Source organism: Gracilinanus agilis, chromosome 3 (assembly GCF_016433145.1).
Source record: "Gracilinanus agilis isolate LMUSP501 chromosome 3, AgileGrace, whole genome shotgun sequence".
Taxonomy (NCBI): domain Eukaryota; kingdom Metazoa; phylum Chordata; class Mammalia; order Didelphimorphia; family Didelphidae; genus Gracilinanus; species Gracilinanus agilis.
This window is the reverse complement of record NC_058132.1, coordinates 593,661,250-593,673,467: the sequence shown is the minus strand read 5'-3', so window position 1 is coordinate 593,673,467 and position 12,218 is coordinate 593,661,250. Positions and strand designations below refer to the sequence as shown.

Sequence of the window (12,218 nt, the reverse complement as noted above, 5' to 3'; positions counted from 1 at the left end):
ATTTAAATTGGCATGGATATGAGTACTGTCAGGGGGACTCAACGGTATCTGAAGGACAGGCACAAACAAAGGGTAATGAGAAATGGAAATGTGTCATGAAGCAGCCTGGAAGGGGAGAACTGGTTGTGTTCATTCCAATTTTATTTAGAATCTTCATTAAGGATCGAGGAGTAAACAGTGCTTTAATGAAATTCACAGAGCCTCCTCCAATTGGGAAATGTTGCAAATAACTGAAACTGCTGTCTACAAAGGGAACTCACAGGTCAGACATCCAGGCAAGAAATAACAATGACAGCTTGGGAAAAAAATACTGTGAGTCAATGCACTGGGGGGAAATAAATCAGAAACACAAATATTTAATGTGAGAAAGAAAAAGTGGAAATCAATAAAGCCTGAATAGACCTAGAGGTGATAACAAATAGCAAAGTATGTGAATTTGCAATGTGATAGAGGAGAAAGAAAAGATCTGATGGGCTATAGACCCAGAGGCACCTGAATGGTAAAATGGAGCACAAGTCCTATAAATCCTGTTGACAAAACAGTGGACTCTCCCACCCTCTTAAAGCTCCACTGGGCAGACCATAGATCTAAAGCTGCCCAGGACCTCAAAAGCCATTTTGTTCAACCCTTGCATTTTACAAGGGAAGAAATTGAGGTCTAGGGAGACTAGCAACTTGCCTAAGGTCACAAAAGAAATAATGTCAGAGATAGGATTTGAATTCCAACCTGCTTACCAGAAAGCCAGGGCTTTCTCCACCATGGTACGTAGACTTCCTAATGTCCTGGAAGCGCTTTGAAGCAGAGTAGTAGAAGTGACTAAAGAGGGAAATTTGTTTTCTCTGTGAAGACACAACCAGACACAATAGAAGGGTCCCCCTTAGAGGTCCTATAAGTGGAGATGCAACCGGAAAGATAGAAGGACCTCCCTTGGAGGGTTATGTGTGGAGATACAACCAGAGAAGGTCCTATGTGTGAAGTTACAACTAGAGAGAAACCTCCCCCCGCCCCTTAGAAGTCCTGTGTATGGAGTGTTATGATAATATAAAAATCTGTGGGTTAAATAAGAGGTCCTGTGGCTAAATAACTCCTAGGTGGTTTGGTTAAAGGGAGGAATGGGAAATCTAACTTTCCTTCTAACAAGAGATACAACCAGAGAGACAGGGTTCTGGTTGGGGAGCAATGGGCTCTCTATGAATGGATAAAATAAGTGAGCCTATATCTATGTTTTAGTTCAAATCATTAAAGTAAAGTAATAATTATTCTTTGATCTTATATTATATCTACAAGGCAGCCAAAAGGCTCAGTGGGGTGGAGTGCTGGGTCTTGAGTCAAGAAGACCTGAATACAAATTTGACTTCAGATGCTCAGTAGTTGTGACTTGGGCAAGTCATTCAACCTCTGTTTGCCTTAATCCACCGGAGCAGAAAATGGCAAACCACCCCAGTCTCCAAGAAAATGTCATGGACAGCATCAGCATGCATAGAGTCCCAAAGAGTCCTACATGACTGAACAATAAACAACTATGACTGTGTGTTTGTTCAGAGGGCTTTTTGTTTGTCTGTTGCTTGGTTTTTACCAGATCTTTGGCTTCATCTCGGTAGGAGGAAGCTCTTCTACCAATCCAAGATAGAGATCTCTATTCTGCACTTTTGGTCTTAGAGAATTGCCTGGGTACATTGAGATGTTATGTGACTTGCCTAAAGTCATACAGGCAGAATGTGTCAGAGATGAGTCTGAACCCACAACTTCCTGGCTCAATGAGTTGTCATGTACAAATGAAATAAAGCAACAATATCAATATACATATATATAAATAATATTTAAACCAACACAGATGAGATTGGCAAACCATTCTAGTATCTTTGCCAAGAAACCCTAAGTTGGACCACAAAGAGTTAGACGTGACTGAACAACAATAAATGGATGAGATTAGTACAAAACCTCTGACAACAAAATTCATTATATTTATATACATATTTATATATATATACACACACATATATAACATAAATGTATGTGTATATACATGCATATATACTATATCTACAACTTAATTTAATTTAATTTTAATTTAATTAATTAATTAAATATCTACAGGAGTTAAATTAAATTAAATTTATTAAGTGCTTATTATGTATATCACTGTGCTAATTGCTGGGATTAAAACAATTTAAGGTAAAATAGTCCCGTACCTCACAGAGTTGACATTTTGCTGGGGGATTAAAGGAAGGAAAGGGTTTAAACAGTTTTATTTAAACTTATTTAATTGTATTTATTATATATTTATAATTTTATGTACATAATTATATATAATTAATTTAAACTAAATTTAAAAATAAAAATTATTCATTTAAATAGTTCAATAAATAAAAAATAATTTGAGGCAGCAAAGACTGATTACTAGAAGAATCAGGAAAGAGGTGGCATCTGAACTGAGCCATGCATGGGACAGTAAAAAAAAAAAAAAAAAAAAGGTTGCTATATTTAGAATCATAGGACCTGGGTTTGAATCCTAGGCTTTGCAACCTGTGTGACCTTGGGGTAAGTCATTAAGCCTGGGCCTCAGTTTCTTCATCTGTAAAATGAGAAGTTGGGCAAAATGGCATATAAGTTCCCTTTTAGTTCTAAATCTATGACTCTATGATGTGTATAGACAAAAAAAATGTGACTTTTCGGAAAAACTATATTCATCTTACAAAATAAATTCTTTTTCTCCTATTCAAAAAAAATTCCTGACTCCTGATGTAGCCCAGCTCCTTCATTTTACAAATGGGGAACTGTAAGACTCTGAGATGAACTTATGCGCCCAAAGCCACAGAACTAGCTGTTGATGGAACCAGAACTGGAAATTCCAGCTCTTTTCAATACATCAGGCAATTTTTTTGCTTAAATGTAGTAGTAATTCAAAGCACTTCAGAAAAGAATAACTTCTCTTTTCTAGAAGTATTCCTTACATAGCAAGAGGGCAGCTTATCTCCAATTTATCAAAATAGGAATTGGGTAACATAGGAATAGAACACTTAATTCCTAGGACATCACCCTGTCCCCTCAGCCAATGAGCCCTCAAGAAGGTGGTATCCCGATATCTTCAAAACATATCACCAGAAAACAATCTATGTGTCCCTGTCTTAATCCCCCATACACACCTCTACTGGGCTGAAAAGGAACAAACACTGCCCCCCACCTCCACTCTAAAGCGCAAGATCAAATTTGGTGAATATTCTCTCTCCCAATTTCTGCCTCCACTTCCCATTTCTGCCTCTCTAACCATTTACAACATCATCCATCAATCTTGAGTCCTTACAATCTGTGAAGTGACTGCCATCCAGGAAAGCTCTTGCAGATAAAAACTCTTCAAAAGCAAATCATTTCCCTTTCTTCCTATCTTGTACTTTTGTCACTTGTTAATAAATGTGTGTGTGTGTGTGTGTGTGTGTGTGTGTGTGTGTGAACGCATACATATATTTTGAGACTGAGGGGACATTCTCTTGGTCAGCAATTTAAGAGAGTTGTTCCCATCAGGGATACCGAAAAGTTAAGTGACTTGCCCAGGGTTACACCATCAATTTGTGTCAGAAGGTAGATTTGAACCTGTCTCAAAGACTTCCTGATTCTCAGGCTGGCTCTCTATCCATCACACCATGCTACCCCTCTTAAATATTAACATAGAGAGCATTACTAGGGTAGATGGACAGGAACCCAAAAGAATCACTAACAGGAATAGATTTTTCCAAAAGCTGCTTGTCACCCCTATAAGCCACCCACAGCCCACCAAAAAACTACTTGTATACAAATTCTAAACTTTAATCTTCCTGTACTCATATTTTATAATTATAATTATAATTTATATTATTAATATTACTATTATTGATTATAATTATTAATTGTTGTAATTCCACCACCAGAAGCAGCCTTTTTTTAATAAGGAGAAACATTTAAATCTAGATATAATCAGCAAGTTGATACAAAATCGACTGCTCAGGGGCAGCTAGGCGGCATGGTGTATAAAATGCCAAACTTGGAGCTGGGAGGACCTGGGTTCAAACGTGACCCCCCCTGGACAAAGTCACTTACCCTCTTTGCCTAGCCCTTGCCCTTCTATCTAAGAGTTGTTACTAAGTCAGAAAGTAAGGGTTTTAAGTAAAAAAATGAAGGAAAAAAAATTGACTGCTCAATACGAGGTTGTAAATACAATCTGGATCTGAGGGTCCTGAATCTCCAATCCTCTGTTGGCCTGTTGTGAAGTCCCACTGGTCACTCTTGCTCCAAATTGTTACAATTGCTTCTACTAAGAGAGGGAATTCCTATCATTTCCTTCCTATTTTCTACTTTCCTTCTGAAAATTCTCTGGGCAGGTTGCCTTTAGAAGTTACTTTCTGCCCACTGAAAAGCTGTTCTGCCCCTAATTATTCCTATATCAAACATTTTAGGCTTTACCTCCACATTCGCCTTCTTTAACTCCACATTTCAGCCTGAATGGCTGAAGCTTGCAAACAGGGTGGCAGGCAACAACAAGAGAATATGGTAGCCCCCATTGTGACATAGCAACAGGAGACAATCCAAACATCTGGTAGCCTCTACCAGCAACAAAATGAAGAACAATCTGGCAAATCAAGAACCAGGAACTGAAAGCTTCTCTCACACTTTTTATCAGCTCACTAGTCTTTGTTCTTCTGGCAATTGCCAAAAGAATTTATAAGCCCCATCTTCTTTGTCTTTGGTAAGTAGACACGGAGACAGTGACTGTTGCCTTGACCAGTCAAAATTGTGGTCCCAAGAACATTAGCTTTACCTTGTGTCTCCTAAAATGTCTTCACATATATTCATTCCATTGTATTTAGGCTAAGGAGCAGTTTAACCCTCTCTCTCAATTCTCAGATAACTGTTTTGAGATGGTGGATCATTTCATCAGGTGATAGAAATTTAGAGCCGGCAGGGGACTATAAAGAACATCTTTATAGCCAATGAAACATGCCTCTTGTCTAAAGGCAGAGAAGTGATGGACTCTGGGTAAGAAATAAGGCATGTCAGATATGCCCTCTACAGGGGGATGTTGTGTTGATGGGTTTTACTTAATTTTCCTTTGTTATAAGGAAAGGTAATTATGAGAGGGGTTATCACTAGGACAGACTGGTGATGTTTAAAAAATGTTAAGAGAAAACATTTATATTTTTAAATTAAGTTTATCTAGCCCAGCAATTTCCAAACTTCTATCAATAAAAAATTTCTGGTCATGTCCCCATATAATTATCTATTTATAAATTATATACATATACTATAATACCGATAATTATATACATTAGTCAGTTAATCAAAAAGGCATTTATTGAGCACTTATTAGGGATACAAAGGCAGGCAAAAATAGTCCTGCCCCCAAGAAGTTCAGATTCTTATGTGGCGCTCATCATGTACATAATTGTGTACTAAAAGACATATACAGAGTAAACATGTGGTCATCTTAGAGAGGTAGGCACTAACAGCTAAGAGGGCCAGGAAGGATCTCCTGCAGAAGGTGGAATTGTGCTGAATCTTTTTTTTTAAGCCCCTGCTTTGTCTTGGTATCAATCCGAAGATAGAAGAACAACAAAGGCTAAGCTATTAAGGCTAAGTGACTTGCCCAGGGTCACATAGTTGGAGTGTCTGAAGTCAGATGTGAAAGCTGCCCCAAGTTGAATCTTGAAAAAGCCAAGATAAAGAGGGGATGAGAAAACATTCTAAGCCTAGGGGTCAACCATCTCAAATAAAAAGACTCTAGAGAGATGAAGTACTGTATGTGAGGAACAGATAGTAGATTAATATAGCTAAGTCATAGAATGTTGAGTGACTTAAATATAAAAAAGACTAGAAATGTAGAGAGGGACTGGGTAATGAAGAGTTTTAAATGCCTGCGGATTTTATATTTGATCCTTGAGATAATAGGGAGCCACTGGATTTAATGAGGGGAAAAAAGGGAGAGGAACATAAGCTGATGTAGAAGCTCTGGAAAAATCATTTTGACAGCTGAATGGGGGATGGGTGGGACTAAGAAGGGACTTGAGACAGGAAAACTAATAAGGTTGTTGAAACAATCCAGGGAAAAAGTGATGAAGTCTTAACTAGGGTGATGGGTGAGTGAATAGAGAGAAAAGGGAATATACTACGTGAGAGATATTGCAAAAGGGAAAACAAGATTTGGCAATATATTCATGTGTGGGATGAGTGAAAGTGAGAGGTCAAAGATGACACCACAGAGACAATCTTAGGGGCCTGAGGAGAGAGCAGGGTTAAAGGATGAGACACAATAAAATGATATTTTATCTTGAAATCAATAGAGAGCCACTGGAGTTAATATAGAGAGAAAGAAGTGACATTGGCAAACCTACAGTTTTAAGAAAAAAATCACCTTGATTCCTGTGTTGTGGATTTATTAGAAAGGGGATAGACTTGAAGCAAAGAGACTAAGTTAGGAAACTATTACTTTAGTTTAGGTGAGAGATTATGAGGCATTGAGCTACAGTAATGGTGGTATGAGTAGGGAGAAGAAGAAAAATGCAAAACATATTGTGAGGTAAAATGGCACAATTTGAATATCTGGGGTGAGAGAGAGAGTAAGAAGGAAAAAATAGTACCAAAGTTGAGAACTTGAGTGACTAACTGGATGAAATTGTATGCTCAATGAAAATAGGGAATTTCAGAAGATAGGTAGATGAAGGGGGAAAAGTAATGAATTCTCTTTTGGACATGTTGAGTTTGAAATGCCTGTGGTACATCACAATATCTCATAGGTACTTCATGATGTGAGACTAGAGTCAGGAGAATTATTATGACTAGATGTAATATGTTATATATATATATATTATATCGCATATATCACTAGATATTATATAATATATACATATATATCAGAGTCATCCACATACAGAAATTGATATAGGTACTGATATGGCTACCAAGTAAGAGGGCATAGAGAAAAGAGGATCCAGGACAGAGTGTTAGGGAATACCTATTGTTAGGGAGTGTGACATAACAAACAAGTAAAGGAGATTAAGGAGTGGCCATATAGATAGGAGTATCAAGAAAGGGCAGTGTCAGGAGAACCCAAAGAAGAGAATAAGTATCTAGGACAAGGAGGAGTGGTAACATGGTCACAGTGATCAGAGAAGAGGACTGGAGAAAAAAAAGGGTCATCAAATTTGGCAATTAAGAGATTGTTGGTAAGTTTGAACAGAACAGTTTGAATGAAAACAGATTGAATGAAAAGTCAAGGATAAGATGGAGGTTGAGAACCTGGGTGTCAGGAAGTATGATGATGCCCTCCCCAGAAATAGGGAAGTTCAAAAAGAAGTATCTTGGGAACAAAGGATAAATGTCTTTATAATCCACCTATATCTGTTCATTCTATGCTACTGACTCTTCCCCAGTGAAAAGGATGTGCAATGGTGGTGGATAGTGCATATTTACTTTTCCTCAGAGCTCAGAGGCTCTGACCACAATCTAGAGGATTTCGGGTGAAGAAAATGAATGGTAAGGAGGAGTGGAGCTTTGCCAGCACAGATACTGCCTGGTGTCTAGATCAGAAGCTAAGTTATACTATTATATTCAATAATGTATTGTATTAGTAATATTAGAATGTCCTAGAGGGATTAACACACTCTGTGCAGTCACTGAAGACCAGAGTTGTAATGGGATCAGTAAAGTTACTTGGGAAAGTATTAAAGGAAGAGGTTAAATTATGTAGAGACAAACCTCACTATCAGCTAGAGGAGGGGTGCTGTTGGAGGCAGGGATGGGACCCATCTTTCCACTCAGTGATTGAAACTAATCAACTTACCATTTAGGCTCATCATATCCCCCCCCTTAAGGTCATTCCAATGTCTCTATTTTGGGGACCACTGCTCTGGACTAACTCCCCCATTTTACAGATGAGGAAGCTAAGATTTAGTCACTTTCTCAAGGCTATAAAGCTAACTAGAGGCAGAGAGAGCTAGGGCTCATCCTGATAATATTCCTGACACCACACTATAATTCTGGAAGACAAGTCAGTGTCTTCAACTAAAAACCATGTACTGAATTCATCTTTGACATGTCAATCATAGTAGGAACCCAAAAGCTTCTCAGATCTAGAACCTCTCCCTCCACTTCCTATCCCCTGCAGAATTTTAATCTGGCCAGGAGAGATGCTCCATGGACCAAGTATGATATGCTTTGCTTCCATATCCACATTCAAACCTGAGTTCCCCATAACAGAAAAGAAGAATGTAACTCTTATGCCCTTTTGCTTACCATCAACACTCTCAATCATTTATGCCCCAAGGAAGCAAATCTGAGTTCAAAAGAACACGTACATCAGTCTACCTACCTCATCCTCTGGTTTCAAATAACCAGATGGTCTAGAACAGCATTTCCTAAAATGATTCAGTCACAGACTGCTTTGAGGCATGAAATACATGAATACAATTGTAAAGGCTGGTCCAGGAGACCTGGGGAGAGAGGAGGGGGATAGCATACCCCAGGAAAAAAAAGGCAAAGTTTAGGGAAAGTTGGGTGCTAACTTTTGGTGGGGAGTAAGCTTATTTTTTTAATCATCATGTATAATAAAAAAATTTTTAAATGTCACCAGCATTGATATGTTCTTATAGCTGTCTATGGTCCTTTCAGTTAGAACACTAGAATTCCATGGCATAAGGTTTGGGAAATGCCATTAGGGCCCATCTTTTCCACTATTCTTCTAATGTTTTGGAGCAGCTAAATTGATGCCTACAAGCTCATGTTTTAGATTTTCTCTTTTTTTTTCAAAAGGAAAGATAAAATCATACCAAAGAGAAGTTCCAGGTGTAGGATCTATGTAGAAGTTGGTCTCCAAAGCACTCAGAACATTCCACAGGTGACATCACAAACAACTACCACATTTTCTCAGGACACACTGTTTTCCTCAGAGCCTCACAGACACAAATATGACATTTCAGTTTGGTGATAGGCAGACAAGTAAATTGTCCTTGGCCGGCTTTGTCTACACAGTTTAGCAGAGCAGTGTGACACATAATCAGCCCCAACAAATGGCCTCCCCTCTAGTTTGGTCATCCCTGCTGCCAGTCACACTGGAAAAGGACAATATTTCCCCCTCAGCCACCTCATATATCTAAAGCCTATTTATTATGTGGGAATCTTTATTTACATCACTTGCAGGTGGTTAGTTCAGGAAAGGTTCTAAACCTAACTAAAATACAGAAGTCTAACACACTAATGGGTAATTGGGCTTTGCAACAAAGCCCGGGGCTTCTCAAGCTTCCAGGCCTTCACCTCCCTACTCAATTAATCAGTCAGGGAGAGAGAAACATACTGCTCCATTCAAGCCCTTCAGTTGTGAGGTTACTTAATAATAGAATTATAGAAATTCAGGGCCAGAGAGGACTTGGAGTCATGTAGTCTTAAGCCCAGGAAGACCTAGGGGAAGACAATCACAACTCTCTAATGGTCAGATCTACAATAAACAGACTAGTAAATCAAAGACAAGGGTTCTTTAAAGAGATCAGTGGGAAATACCTGTTTCTACTGAGATTTTAAATTTCCTTTTTAGCAGCTGTATAGGGGATATGCTAAGATTATGGGAGGGTAGACTGGCTCCACTATATAATTAATAACCAAGTTTAATCTTGTCAAACTCATTAATCAATGTAGTAGATGACCACATATTCAGTACCATGACAATAAGCATTACATAGAATACAGAGAAAGTACAAGTCATAGTCCCCAACTTTATGGAGCTTCTAATTAGGGAGATCTTGAGCCCATCACCAACAGCCTAATGGACATTTCAAATTAGATGTAATATAGACTTCTTAAATTCAATACATCCAATATAGAAATTATTTTCTTTTCTCCCAAAACACATTCTTCTTCAGAATTTTACTATTGAAACTAAGGGTACCATCATCTCCCAGGTTCACAAACACTGGAATATCCTTGACTCTACTCTCTACCTCACCTCACATATTCTAGGTTGCCTTAGGTATGTATATACAAAAATTGGTGATAGAACCAGAAAGTACAGAATTAAGGGTTGAATCATTTGTGTGTGTGTGTGTGTGTGTGTGTGTGTGTGTGTGTGTGTGTGTGTGTAACATGCAGTCAGGTAAATTTGGTCTCAGACACTTACTGATTGTGGGACCCCTGTGGGTAAGCTTCCCTTGGTCTTAGTTTCTTCATCAGTAAAAATGGGAATAATAATAGCACCTATCTCCTGGGGTATAGGTCTGGATAAAAATAGTATTTGTAAAGCACTTTGCAAATATTAAAGAATAGAATAAATAAAGGTAGCAGCAATAGCAGCAGCAGCAATTGTAATAATGGTAGTAGTAGCAGTAGCAGTAGCAGTAGTAGTAGAAGTGTTAGTAACAGCAGCAGCAGCAGTAGTAGTTAGTAGTATGAGTAGTAGAGGAAGGAGGAGGAAGAGGAGGAGTAGAATAGTAGTAGAAGCAATAGTAGCAATAGTAATAATAGTAGTAATAGAAGTAAAGGCCATATGTTCAGTTCTGGGCATAACATTTTAGTAAAACCACTGAAAAAGTAGACTGAAGTGAGAAGAAAAAGCAACCAGCATGCTGAGGAGATTGAAGACCATGATATAAAAAGGATTAATCTATCATTGTAACTAGGGATTTTAAGCTGAGAGAAAAAATATATTGGGAAGGGGAGGCAAAGAGGGCATAGGACAGATGTTTTCCAAATACTTGAATGACTGTTATGTGAAATAGGATTTTAACTTATTCCACTTGACCATAGAAGGGAAAACTAGGAGCAATGGATAGAAATTGAAGAGAAATAAGTTTAGGCTGGATATAAGGGGCAACTTCCTAATGACTAAATTGTCCCAAAGCAGAGTGCTCTACCTTAGGAGACAGTGGATACTTCATGAATGAAGGTGTACAAAAGAAGGCAGGATGACTACCCGTCAAAGATGTTATAATGGAGATTCCTTTTTGAATATGGTTTGAACCAGATGTCCTCTAAAGTTCCTTCTGGCTATGAGATTCTGTGCTTCTCTACTGAGGAAGAGACAGTGAAGTTATACTAATGAGAGGAAATTTTTAAAAACCAGAGGTGAGGAACATTTGGAAGGAAAAATGGAAGCACTGTTGTTGTGGTTCTTCAGACCACTGGGTGGAAGAAGGAAATAGTCAAGTTTGAAGAATGAAGTACAAGCATGGAATGGAAGAATGATATCCTAGTGATACCTTTCTAGAGCTCTCTCTGCCAAGAACAGAGCAGTCCCTTCCTTGCAATAATGATCATTTCATTCTTCAAAATTATATCAAATGGTGAATGGCTACCTCCAGAGAAAGAACTAAGTAAACACACAAAAGATACAGTTTATGTATACATTTTTGTCAAATTGAATACATTAATAAAAAGAAAAGAAAATGGTATATCAAAAGACAAGGAGAATTGCTACGCTGAACCTAATTCTAGCCAACAAAGAAGGAATGTTTGCTAAAGTAGAAAAAAATAGAGAATTTGATAAGACCATCAGTGAACAGAGCAGTGAAAAGGGAAGTCATACTGCAGATTGAAAGTTCATAGTGTGAAAGAGGAGGATGTAGAATATAAATCATTCATTAAGTCAAAGAATCACAGGTGCTCTAAGTGAGTACATCCTTTTCCAATGTCTACCTTGATAGGATTCATTTCTACAACATTCTTAAAAAAAAACACCTTACCTTTCATCTTAGAATTAAAACTGTATATGAGGTCCAAGGCAGAAGAGCAGTAAGTGCTAGGCAATGGGAGTTAAGTGATTTGCCCAAAGTCAAAGAGCTAGGAAGTATCTGAGGTCAGATTTGATCCCAGGCCCTCCCATATTTAGGTCCAGCTCTCAATCCATTGAGCCACCCAGCTGACTTCCTTTCACAGCATTCTTAACAAAGAGTCCATCAAGTGTTTGCTTGGAATGCTTCCAGTGATGAGACCACTTCTCTCTAGACTGTATTTCTAACTCTCTAATCTTTCTCTCTCATGTTTCAATAACCTCCCCATGGAAAATACCCTCTGTCCTTTTGGCATCTTCTTCTGATTGACTGAGTCCTCCTAAAACCTCTACTTTAAGGGAAAAAACACCTAGGCTAGCTATGACTATCCTTCTCCAAGCTGCACATCCAACTCATCTCCTCATGACTTTATCTACTATGCCACTCATACTGAGTACCTTTATCTTCCCCTCCCTCCTCTCTATCCCTTTACCT

The 12,218-nt window shown here is 38.3% G+C and overlaps 1 protein-coding gene across 2 annotated transcripts in view; it reads right to left on the bottom strand.

The window, feature by feature from the left end:
• CBY2 (chibby family member 2) overlaps nt 1-8,870 on the bottom strand; it is a 35,752-nt gene extending 26,882 nt beyond the window's left edge. Inside the window, exons 1-2 of one of the 2 annotated variants that reach the window (XM_044667444.1) lie at nt 8,796-8,870; nt 735-839 (exon numbers count right to left, since the gene is read on the bottom strand). In XM_044667444.1, coding sequence (XP_044523379.1) covers nt 735-839; nt 8,796-8,870 — 180 coding nt within the window. The remainder of the gene's footprint in view (nt 1-734; nt 840-8,795) is intronic. The other variant, XM_044667445.1, reaches the window with a different exon arrangement.
• Nucleotides 8,871-12,218: the final 3,348 nt, after the last annotated feature.